At 36.9% G+C, this 13,273-nt stretch overlaps 1 protein-coding gene across 1 annotated transcript in view; it reads right to left on the bottom strand.

Moving 5' to 3' along the window:
• The window catches only part of Faf1 (Fas associated factor 1), a 305,459-nt gene that overhangs the window by 239,397 nt on the left and 52,789 nt on the right, over positions 1 to 13,273 (bottom strand). Inside the window, exon 3 of the mRNA XM_027402460.1 lies at positions 5,221 to 5,267. Within this exon, the coding sequence (XP_027258261.1) occupies positions 5,221 to 5,267 (47 nt within the window). The remainder of the gene's footprint in view (positions 1 to 5,220; positions 5,268 to 13,273) is intronic.

A 13,273-nucleotide genomic window follows, 5' to 3' on the forward strand; every position in this document is an offset into this window, starting at 1 on the left:
AAATTGGATTAATCTACCTCAAGACCCAGTGATACCACTCTCAGGCATATACCCAAAGGATGCTCAATCATACCACAAGGATACTTGCTCAACTATGCTTATAGCAGCATTATTTATATTAGCCAAAACCTGGAAACAACCTAGATGTCCCTCAACTGAGGACTGGATAAAGAAAATGTGGTACATTTACACAATGGAGTATTACTCAATGGTCAAAAACAATGACATCATGAAATTTGCAGGCAAATGGATGAACTAGCAAAAAATCATCCTGAGTGAGATATCTAGACCCATAATGACAAACATGGTATGTACTCATGCATAAGTGGATATTAGATGTAAAGCAAAGGATAACCAGACTACAATCCACAGCCCCAGAGAATACTGAATATGGGTGACAGCTGTGTGGGGCCTCTGGCAGTGAGACCAGGATTTATCCCTGTTACACGAGATGGCCTTTTGGAACCCATTCCCTATGGTGGAATGCCTTGCTCAGTTTCGATCCTGGTGGGGAGGGGAGGTTGTCCTGCCTCAACTTGATAGGCCAGGCTTTGTTGACACCCCATGGGTGGCCTTACCCTTTCTGAGGAGTAGGTTGGGAGGTGGGGGGACTATGGTTGGTATGCAAAGAGAATAAAAAATTTAAATAAAACAAAGAAATCAAAGAAATGGGACCTTCCTAAATAATCAGAATCTGGCAAGAAAGACAAACAAGTCATACACTACTATGAGCCTAGAAAAGATCCACCCACCTCCATGTGAGCAGGGCCCACTAAGGACAAAATGTGTTTAATGGAATACCTTGAAGGAGAGGCTATGGAGACCCACTATAACTTCAGATGAGGTGTTTCCTTTGTTATTTATTTTTAAAGTAAACCATTTTCCAATGTATACATTACTATTTACAATACAGTTTAACAAACATACAACAAAATATTTTTGTATCTTGACAGTATTATTACTAGCAGCAGACAACACCCCCAACTACTCAACATTTTTATATCTACTTTTTAGGTTTCTCACTGCTTTCACACGGTTTTGCATATTTTTAAATTTCCATCATGTCAATTTTGTTTGATATGCATGACTCTAATGCTATGTCTGTGCAAACTTCAGATTCCATTTCAGACTGAATGCGTTTCTTTTGTAGTTCTGGTTTCAAAAGCCTTCACCTGAAAATGCATTTGAACTACTACAGTCCATGAGTTTCAGCTGTTTCATTTTTTTTCCTTCACAGTTTGATTATAAAATATATACTGTCCTCTGCTTCTGCTCCCAAAGTTGTACTTGATCTGGGGTGTTTATCCCTTTGTTCCTCACAGACCACTCAACATTCAGGGCTATTTCATAGCAGTTCAACTTATAGAATGATCTTTTCCTGGTTGGAACAGCATCAACCTTTACTGATCCAAGAATTGTTTCTGATCTAGGACATGGTCCAAATGCTCATTTTCTTTTAGGCCTGATGAGTCTCATTTGCCAGCTGGTGTCAACACTTTTACTTTCCTTTTTCCTATCCTAAAATAGAACTAAAGGCCCTGTTTCTGATGACCTGAGCTCATGGTTGGCATCCGTATTTTACCAGCAAAATACTGTCCCAAAGCATCAAAGCAAAACCAGCTGACTTCGTCAAAAGTCGGAGCTGAGGATCTGCAAATCACGTTTGTTTTTAAGCTTTTGTTGGCTAGATAATGACACTAGATCATTTTTTTCTCCTTTCTGGAGGTGATGTGGCTTAGGCTATGGCAGATTTTCAATATTTGTTCTGGGATGTGGCACTTCCTGGACACATCTTCCTCCTCCTCCCCGGGATTTTCTAGTGATGGATGCCTCACTGTTTCTAATAACTACATCAGCAAACTGTCCTCCAGACACTTCCCCAGCAAACTCACTGTCCAGTTAGTATACGTTTTCTACCTTGTCTGGATACATTGACTCTTGCCTTTTGATTTTTTTTTTTTTTTAATTCAGCCAAGGACTCTCACACACCTTCAAAGGTCAAATGGTGAAGATCTACTGTCTTACTCAGATAGAAAGTCTAACCTAGGGCCTGGCTTAAGGCCCTTTATGCTTTCATTTCATACATCTAAGCAAAAACCTCCTCAATTTTGAGTGGTGGTCACTGTTTATTGTCTTGGTTCAACCACTGAAATATTTGAACACCTTTAGACGTTTTCCTGAGTTTCCTGTTTTGAATTATGTTTTACAACTCTATTGAGACATATATATATTTAACAAATAAAAACTATGTTTTAAATATTAAAAGGGCATAATTTTTTAATTTCTCTTTCTAATTTTTAAGTGTTAAGTTTATTGATTGATTGTGTATGTACATCCAACATGATCAAGTAGAGGTCAGTGGACAAAATGTGAGAGCTGGTCCTCTTTTTCCACTATGAGGGTTCCAAGAATCAAAACTCCAAAAAGTTTTATAACCTCTGGCCAAAAGAATTACATCTACCAGTGCCCAAGAACTAGAATACCATCAAAACTTCTGTATCTCATGATAGTATCTTATAATATACAAATTTCAATATATATATATAAATAGGATAGATAATGTAATGATTACTTTTAACTATCAACTTGACACAATCTAGAATCACCTAGGAAAAGATGCTCATTAAGAGACTGTCTAGATCAGGTTGGCCTGTGGGCATCACTGTGAGTGACTATCTTGATTATGTTAACTGATGTCAGAGGATCCAGCCCAGAAGTAGGCAGCACCATTTCGTGGGTTTGGGCCCAAGACTGTGTAAGAGTGAATAAAGTAAGCTGAATATTAAACATGAGCATCCGTCCCTCTCTGCTTTGGAATGTGGATGTAATGTAAGTAGCTGTTTTAAGTTACAGCTGCCTGCACTTCCCCCACTATGATAGACTATAACCTGGAACTGTGAGCTAAAATAAGCCCTTTCTCCCTTAAGGTGTTTTGGTTAGGGCACTTTATCTCAGCAAGAGAAATAAACTGAGACACATAAAGTATTTGATTCTGCCCTTCTCTTAAAGTATAAACTAAGAACTGGTCCTACATAAACTGTATTTAAGTTAAATCAAAGATACAAGACAATTACCCTTTTAAGTGACTACATATACAGCTAGCCAGGTCTTCTCCTTTTAGTGTTAACTATGGAAGAATTCAAGGAGGCCTCTTTTATTTCCCTTTGCCAGCAGACACACAGACCCATTGTCAGTTATATAAACCCACAGAGACTTTAAAACTAAAGAACATAGGAAGGAAACAGTTGAGAAATTTATTAGATACCACTTATTTTCTTACACAAGCATTGAAACAAAGAAAGCTAATAAAAACCCACTCTGATCAAATTTAGACCCTAAATACTATAGGATTTACTAGAGAATACTACATTCCTCATTATAAATAAAAAATAAGGAAAAAATCATCTGTAATGAAAGATGCAATACTTCCAGGGGAAAAGAATCTCTACAGTTACCATAACAAATGCTATGAAGTCCAATATGTCTTCAGTACCCACTAACTAAAAGCCCCAGAGGAAACAATGGCACAGAATATGGTGGTAACAGCACTTAGTCAAGATGAAACTGGAGTGCTATTTAGTAGTCTCAAACTTTCTAAAGCAAGTTTATAAAAGTGAACGTGAAGGAAGTTGCTATAATTATCTGGTTTGCTTTTCTGGACAAGAGTGTCAATAGACTTAAGTAAATGCTTTTAAATCACCTTCCAACCCAAACCAAAACAGCTGCTGCTACAGACTCTGGATAGCAGCCATATTTACTCTGGATCAAACATAAGAAATTTTAAAGGAGAATTGGAAAACAGTTTTCCATTAGATCATTAAAAGTGGTATAGGCATCAAACAAACTCTCATTTCCATCCTAAATACACAGTTTCCTACCAAATATAGCACAATTTTGCAATTTGAATTATTTAAGCTGTTACAACATCACTTTTCTTCCTCTCGACAACTTTATTCCTAGCCCACTATTTCTGCTTGCCTCATCTGCACTTAGCAGATCATGCTTCCATGACTTGGAGGTCCCAGCCACCAAAAAATCAAGCCAAGAGTCTGAAATAACAGAACAGAAGGGGCACATATTTAAAAAAAAAAATTAAACTATGCTTAGAAGGGAAAATTGTTTTATCTCCTGACTTTAAACAGAATTATTTTAATCTATAGCCAGTCTCCCACTTTCAAAAGGGGGGAAAAAAATCAACCCACTTTTTAAAGTATGTTTTAAATGTTATAGTTCTCTCTTTGAATCATCATCCAATTTCAGCTGTAACAAATACACAAAGCCAGTAAAACTAACCCCACATGTTAACAGTGGCTATTTCAGATAGAGTAATAGTTCTGTGCTCTGGGATGTGTCATTACTAAAGAGTTACTGAAATTGCTACAAGTTGTCCTTAGTTAGAAAGCAACTAGGGAAGGGGGAAAGATAGCTTAGAGAGAAAGCCTGAATTGTGAGGTGACAACCATACTATGCAGTTACTGTGTCATATCATAATCTCAGTTCCTTACAACTTATGACTAAAAGGATGAGTTTGGAAAAATTAAAAATCACCAAGTCACTCTAAAAGTTTACATTATCAACTGGCAAAAAATATTGATTTTATAGTAAATATAAGACTTCCCCATTCCTGTCATTCCAGCACCTGGGAGATGGAAGCGGGAGCGGAAGGGGGGTAGAGTGATTTTTAGACCAGATATAGCTACACAGGGAGTTCAAGACAAGATAGGTATATACGAGACCCTGTTCCAAAAATGAAAAGGGAGAAGGGGATGGTTGGAAATTTTAGAGAATTAACTATAACTAACTTCAGAGAACTAATTAACAAATGATATAAAAGAACAATGCCTGTATTAATGAACTTACTGACCAAAAGTCTAAAGCTCCACTAAAAGGTAAACCCAGGAGATAGCAATATGGAGTTGACTCAGCAGTTAAGAGATGGTTGCTCTTTCAGAAGACCCAGATTTGGTTCCCAGTACTCACATGACAACTTACAACCACCTCAAACTTCAGTTCATGTCCCATGGTACCCAATGCTGTCTTCTGGCCTGCCTCTGCAGACACTGAGTGCAAATGCTGTACTTACATACATGCAAGCAAAAATACTCATACACATAAAATAAAAACAAATCTTTTTTTAAAAAGCAACCCCCCCCAAATTGGTAAATTTTCTTCTCATTTCTGATAAACTATCATCAAACCATTAAGTGTTTTGTAACATACCTTTGTAGAATGCCATTTTCCTGGGGTATTACACCATTGATAGCTGCCTGCAATGGAAAAAGGGGGGGATAAAATTTAACAAAATAGGTAACTGAACTAGTGGAATGAAGAATGCCATAAAAGGAAATAAATACATCTTGAAATACTTATTCAAACAAAAATACTGGATGTTCCCTTAATAATAAAAAGCATCTTCTGTTAATTGCTTCTACTTGACCATAATAAAACATAGTATTTAGAAAGCTTTTGATTAAGGCTCTTGTTTTTCCTTTGGGAAATTATTTGTGCTCCATTCCATACGCTGTTGAAACTATGTAAATAATGACAGCCCTACATAGACCAATCAGACTCTCCAAGCAGTACGACCTTCAGGGAATTGAAATTAACCAATCGATACTATGTTGTTAACAAAACTACTGAAGAGGTAATTTTCCTGAGTCAACTGTGGACCAACTGTTTACTGGCTTCCTTAGTAGCCTAATTGTTCAAATGTTCTTTCAAATCTGTGAGCTTTTTCTCTTCACACCTCTTATAATTTCTGCTTACTGTCTCCCCACTCCCACACACTCCACTTTATATTCAAATGATTCAAGTATAATCTGAGATTTTAAAAGGTAAGTCTCTAGTTTGCTTGCATAAATGAAACTAAATAATAAAACTAATTTTAAGTATGTAATTAGAACAAGATAGAAAAGACATTCAAGTATCTATTGAAAATAAAAATGACAAGTGCATTTCTAGGTAACAATATACATTGTTAGCAGATCAAATTAGATGGTTTAACTAAAGCTTGCAAATTCCATGTTTGGAAAGCTTGAAAAAGAGAGTAAAAATTATTGCAATATTAGCTTTGTTTTTATCAACTATCCACTTTTTTCCATGTCTGGAAAATACTGGAAGTACAGAAATCAGTGCATTTTTGTTCAAGTTATTTCCATGCAATATGTCACAATTAAAATTATTTCAAACTACCTAAGCAACAGATATTAAACCCACAGGATACTAGTATTTAAACATTCACAATTTCCATCTTGCCATTACAACTCCCATCTTACCATTATGTCAGTTCTTCCAACACAACAAAGATATTCTTTCTTCCATTTATGCTGACCCCTTACATATAATCTAGCATCAACCTAGCCAACAATCTTTTTAGTTAGTAACCTAGAACTGTCTGGGCACTAATGTAAGAGTTGTGAACAAGGCAGAATCCTATTATTCTCATGGAGTGTTCCCTAAGTAGAAAGGTACTCTTATTACAATCTTATACCCATAATAGCATTATCATTTATATCAGTGAGTGCTTCTAAAGAAGTCTCTCTCTCAATAGTTATGAAATAGGTAATTTCTAGTTTCTACCTCATTTATACTGTTAGTCTAGTGAGGTATAATAAAGAAACTGAGATGAAAATTTCGCTACTTACATACTGGCAAGTTAAAGAAATAAGAGCAGATGTAAATGACCACAATAAAATGGAGAGGTCTAAACAGAATATGAGACTATAATTACAAACTAATGTAGGAGCTGAAGATAGCTCAGTGGTTAAGAGTTCATGATGGTCTTGCAAAGGACCCAGGTTCAGTTTCCAACACCTACACTGGGTGGCTCACAACCCTGTGTAACTCCAGTTCCAGGAACTCCAATAGCTTCATCTGGCCTCAGAAGGTACTGGACACATGTAGTGCACATACAGAAATGCAAGCACACACACACATGCACATAAGTTAAATTAAATAAGTTTTAAATGTGCCAATGTGTCCAAAAAAAACTAATAACATTTTATCCTTTCTAGAATGAAAAACCATTTTTCTTGAGTAATTTTAAATTTCATAACTATAACAGGTTATTGCTAACAACCAATTACATTTAAATTTATACAAATTTTAAAGATCTTTTATTATTTTAATTGTTATATCCATGTGTATGTGAGTGGGTGGGTATGTGCATATGATTGCAGGTGCCTAGGGAAAACAGAGGTGCCAGACTCCCTGGAGCTGGAGTTACAGGCAGTTATGAGCTACCTGTGGGTGGTGGGAACTGAACCTGGGTCCTTTGTAAAAGCAAGCTGAGAGAGCTATCTCTCCAGCCCTTATTTTTCAAAAATTTTAATATGGTATCTTTCTCTAGACTTCCTTCAAGTATTCTTCTGTATTACCTCAAAGCTGACAATTTTTTCTTCCTTTTATTGAGGTCTTAGTAGAGGAACATAAAGGATGTAATAATTAAGACAAAACAGTGTAAGTAATCTCAATGTCATTGGGAAGAAGAGTGGTACCAGAACCACCCCTAAAAAATGGCTTCTGTGGGAAGAGACAAAGGTAAGAGCATCATGAAAGGATTGATTTTCTTGGTTTGGTTTGGTTTGATTTGATTTTTGTTTTTAGATTTTTGAGACAGGGTCTCTGTAGCCTTGGCTGTCTTGGAACTCACTCTGAAGACCAGGCTGACCTTAAACTCACAGAGATTCTGCCTCTGCCTTTCTGGCTCCCTGCCTCCCTGCCTCTGCCTCCCAAGTGCTAGTATTAGAAGTGTATACCACCACCGACTTTGATGATCCCTCATGGGAGGTCTCACCCTCCCTGGAGAGTGGATGGGGGTTGGGATGGGGCGGTTGGTGGGGGACATGGGAGGGTGAGGTCCCTCCCATGGGTGGGAGGAAGAGAGAACTGGAATTGGTATGTAAAATAAGATTCTTTTTAATTTAAATAAAAATTTATTTTTTGAAAAAGTGTGTGCCACCACACCTGAAATTTATGTTTTTCAAGTGCAAAAGTATAAGCATTTTAGACTATTCAGATAACAAGTTTTGTGAGACTTTAGCAAAGGCTTGAGTCAAGTAGTAGTGAAAGACTGGTATGAATTAGATTATAAGGCATAAAGGCATTAAGAGTTTGCATAACTTGGGTATGCAGCTCATGCCTGTAACCCCAGCATTCAGGGGGCTGAGACAATAAGATTGCCGAGTTTTAGGCAAGCTTACACTACACAGTAAGTCTCTGTCTCAAAATAACAAAACAACAAATTTTTATTTAGTCTGAACATGAGAAGACAATTTTTCAAACACACACGTTCCAGGGCAATGGTGGCACACACCTTTAGTCCCAGCACTCAGGAGGCAGAGGCAGGTGGATCTCTGTGAGGTCAAGACCAGCCTGGTCTACAAGAGCTAGTTCCAGAAGAGGGAGGGAGGGAGGGGACAGAAAGAGAGAGAAAGAAAAGAGCATGTATTTGATTCAGTATTAGAGATGAAAGTTAAAGAAGACTAGGAAGGATCTCAGGCTTATATGCTGGGTAGCTGTTCCTGGTCCAGACCTCTCAATCATGACAAATGCTAAGCAGTGCTAATAATTCTGTTTCTAAAGTCGGGGGGGGGGGGGGCGCACCCTTCTCAATTTGTTTCTTTCTCACATACTGCATATTTAAAATTGATGCTGAATCTGTAAAGAATTCCTTAACTCCAAATTTTAAAATCTGAGTAACCAAGTAACCCTCTACTCACTCTGGTCCAAACCACCATCACAGTCCCTCTGGATTTGCATTTCCACAGTTTCTAAATAGATCTCCAGCTCCCACTCTTGGCCTACACCCTTGATCTCTCCACACAGCTGCCAGCATAAATGTTGAGTCAAGTAAACCCTCTCCCTTCTCAAAAGTGCCATAATACTTTGCCATAGCAGTAAGTCATCCACTTTAAAGTATCTGGAGGATAGACAGCAATTCTACCACAGATAGATAGCAAATAATAATAATAATAATAATAATAATAATAATAATAATAATAATAATAATCTCAAAGAGATAAATTCATACCCGTCTGTGTTCAGTCCCACTATTCACAGCAGCAAAAGGCAAAGTAACCAAAACGTTCATCAGTAGATGAATGGAACAATGCAATGTAGTACGCCAATACAGTAAGTAAAATACTATTTGCCTTTTAAAAAGAAGAAATTTCTGTCCTGTTACAATACACAGACTGTGAAAACATTATACCAAGTCAAATAAGCCAGTCATACATAGACACAAACAAATACTGTATGTATATACAACTCAACTTACATAAGGTATCTAACAAAAATAGTAGAATTCATAGACAAACAGAATGGTAGTTACTGAAAATTTTGGGAAGGAAAGGGAAGAATTGTTGACTAACAGGTATATAGTTCTAGTTTGGGAAGATAAAAAGTTTCTAGAAAGCTGTTTCACAACAGTGTAGTATTTTGAATGCTAAACACCCATATTCTAAAAGTCAAATCTTCAAATCCTGGTATAACTAACAAAAATTACATATTCAAGCTGTACATGTGATGACATATACATATATAATAATGATTATCACAATTGAATTAATACATCATTACTATAATTAGTTACCACATGTGTGTTGCACACTCATGCATGTGCATAGTAGAGGGGAAGAAGACACTTGTGATCTGTGATCTTAGAACAATTTGAAGAAGTAAAAAATACAGGCAACATTATTGTCTGAAACACTACATGGTGTGCGTTGGCTCTCTAGAATGTACTCATGGTATAGCTGAAAGTTTATGCTTTTTGGTCAACATATCCATTCTCATGTGCAATAAGTAATTATTGGCAACCACCATTCTAAACTGTTGCTAGTAGTTCAGCTTTTTTTAAGATTTCACATGTAAGTCATGCTTGTCTTTCTGTGTCTGGTTTAGGTTGTTTAATATCCTGTCTAATGTGAATAATGTTACAGGGAACATGGAAGTTTGTTCAGGTTAACTTGATTAAGAATTGTAACATTTTAAAAGGTGAAGTACTTACGAAAGTTAGCAATGATAATTATTCACTTTCAATTAAGCAGTTTTTAAATTATCTATTTTGTTGTAATAATGAAGAGGTACATACCGTCTGCTCCACACTAATCTAGAAACCCAGATGTGTTTCCTGTATCAAGTTCTGATACCAATGAGGTTACTTGGAATGGAGCCCAGAAGTCATTTGTACAAGTTCAAGTGATTTTGATGCAGTCAGTGTTAAAGAAAAGTATACTTTTCTAACACACATATTAGGTGCCCATAAAAAAACATCTTTTACTACATCATAGCATAGATATTTTTCCATAAGCTCTTTGTGACTTCCAAAGTTACTTAATGTCTAAGTGCATAGACACTTCATAAATCCCTGCTTTAATATGGGAGCCAGAAATTCATTGTATTCCAGCTCCACCACTTACTAGCTATGTGATTTTAAGAGTTACTTAATTCCTCTCTGCTTCAGTTTCCCCATTGGTAAATGGAATTAATAATAGTATTTGTAGTCTGAAATCAAAATGTTTGAAGGCAAAAGACGGCCATTATAGAGAAATAAGACTACAGACAGTTTGATTTTAGAAACTGTATTATTTTTCTTATTACTGAGAAGAAATACTTTATAAAAGCAACTGAAGCTTCAAAGGAAAGGTTTATTTTGGCTCACAAATTGGGGACATATCCCTCCATGACAGAGAAGGAATGGCAGCAGGAAAGTTAGACAGCTTGTCACATTGTACCTCTAAGGCAGGAAGCAGAGGGAAATGACTGTTGTTCAGCTGGCTTCCTTTATACCTGTTTATTCAATCATGGGCCTCAATCCATGGCATGATGCCACCCACATCGTCAATGGGTCTTCACTCCTCAGTTAAACCTTTCTAGAAACAATGCTGATTATAATCCTACTATATTTTCTTTGGAAACTAATAACCTAATAGTAAGTATAAATAAATATGCAAAAAGAGCAAAGAATACCTTAAAAATGATAATGCCAAGGTCCTCTAAGGTTATCAAGGGTATTTCTAAATCTACAGTAACTAAAACAGGACTGTATTGAAGCAATGATATTCAAACCAATAAAGAATAGACAGCCAGGTGTTGGTGGCACACGCCTTTAATCCCAGCACTCCAGAGGCAGAGGCAGGTGGATCTTAGTGAGTTCAGAGTCAGTCTGGTCTACAAAATGAGTTGCAGGACAGCCAGGAGTGTTAAACAGAGAAACTCTGCCTCAGGAAATAAAAAAAAAAAAAAAAGAATATAGTTCAAAAATAAACTCACACATATAAGGAATCTTGATTTATAACAAAAATATCACAGCAGAAAATAAGTAAAATAATGGTCTTTTCATTAAGAGAAAGCAAATCAAATTGATACACTATAAAGAGAAAGACAAGAACAAGAAGCTTCAGCCTATCCCATACCACACTCAAATCAACCTCTGAGGTTGAAGAGATGGTTCAGCAGGTAAGAGAACTTCCAGAGGACCTGGGTTCAGTTCCCAGAACCCACATGGTAGCCCAGAAGTAAGTCCAGTGCCAGGGAATCTGATACCCTCTTCTGATCTCTGCTGGCACCAGTCATACACATAATGCACCACACATGCAGGTAAAACACCCATACACATAAAATAAAAAATTTTAAACAATCCCAATGAATTACAGCTCTAAATATAAAAGGCAAAGCAATAAGGCTTCTAAAAAATGTCCATGTGCATAGGGTAAACAGAGATTTCATTCATTACACAATCCAAAAATCAAAATCAACAGAGGAAAAGTTACTGAACTTATAAGATTAGTCATTCTTGTTCACTGAAGATTTTCATTAAAAGAACAAAAAAGCAGAACACAAAATGGAAGATCTTTTGTGTCATACAAAAAAAAAGAGCTCTTATTCAGAAAATATAAAGAACTCTTGTGAATCAAAAGGGAAACACCTAAATTGAATAGAAGAAAAACAAAAATAGAAATAACAAAAAAGTCAAGGCACTTAGAAAAAAATCACTAAATGCCCATTATTAACATGAGAAGTATAAATTAAAACCCCAACAAAATGATCCTATAACTTAAAAGAATGGGAAAAATAAAATGACTGACATCTATAGCAAGAATATGTAGGATACCTGGAACTCATACTCTTCTGGTAAATATGGGTATGCTGGATAGGTTTGGGTTTTGTTGTTGTTGTTGTTTTGTCTATTTGGGGGTTTTTGTTTGTTTGGTTGGTTGGTTTTTGGTTTTTTGTTTTTGTTTTTGTTTTTTGTCAACTTGACACAAGCTAAGGTCATCTAAGAAGTGAAAACCTCTATTGAGCCCGACCTGTGGACAAGCCTTTGGTGCATTTTCTTTAATAATTGATGTGAGAGAGGCTCCAGTCCATTGTGGATAGTGCCACCCCTGGGCAGGATATCTTGGGCTATTTAAGAAAGCAAGCTAAGCAAGCCAGCAAGCAGCATTCCTCTATCATCTCTGCTCCAGTTCCTGCCTTGGCTTCCCTCAACAACAGACTGCAACTGGGATGTGCCAAATACACATTTCCTCCCCAAGTTGCTTTTGGTCATGGTGTTTATCACAGCAACACAGAGCAAACTAAGATAATAAGAAAGATTACACTGACAACCACTTTTGTAAAATTTCATGTACTGTAAACAGTGGGTGCAGGTTAAAGGGAAGAGTGTTACTCTAACAGACTATATCCTGAAATCAAAGTACATAATGAAACCAGACCACAAAAATGGCTCATGTTTGGTTAGACAGAACATACAAGAGGAGAGAGCATTATTCTTCATTTGTTCAACGAGATCTTGCTGTTTTGCTCTCACAAATTCATCGACTACGAATTACTAACAAATGTGCTGGCTGTTAACTCTAAGTTGATTTGAGCCCTAACTAAGCATTGGTGCTTAACCTCAACACTGCTAACACCCATCTGCTGCCTTCCTCCACACGGTCCACAAGGGAAAGCAGGCACACCTGCCAGACTGCCTCTCAGGATTAAAGGCGTTCATCGGCACACCCCTTCCGAAAGAAAGGCACATTTCTCTTCCAGAGCAGTCTGTGCTGCTGAAAGGAAACATCAATAAACCAAGAAACTACCCACATGCCTTCTCATTTTTCCTATTCCACTTGGTCTGTCTAATTCTGGGCAGCTCAAGTGCATCCTGTCATTGAGCTGCCAACTGTCTAACTAAGAGCCAGCATTTCAGTTGTCTAAAGCTCAGGAGCCAAACTGCTTTTGCTAGTGAAAAGCATTATCAGTAGCTAGAAAGGAATCTTTTGCA

Source organism: Cricetulus griseus, chromosome 2 (assembly GCF_003668045.3).
Source record: "Cricetulus griseus strain 17A/GY chromosome 2, alternate assembly CriGri-PICRH-1.0, whole genome shotgun sequence".
Classification (NCBI taxonomy): Eukaryota; Metazoa; Chordata; class Mammalia; order Rodentia; family Cricetidae; genus Cricetulus; species Cricetulus griseus.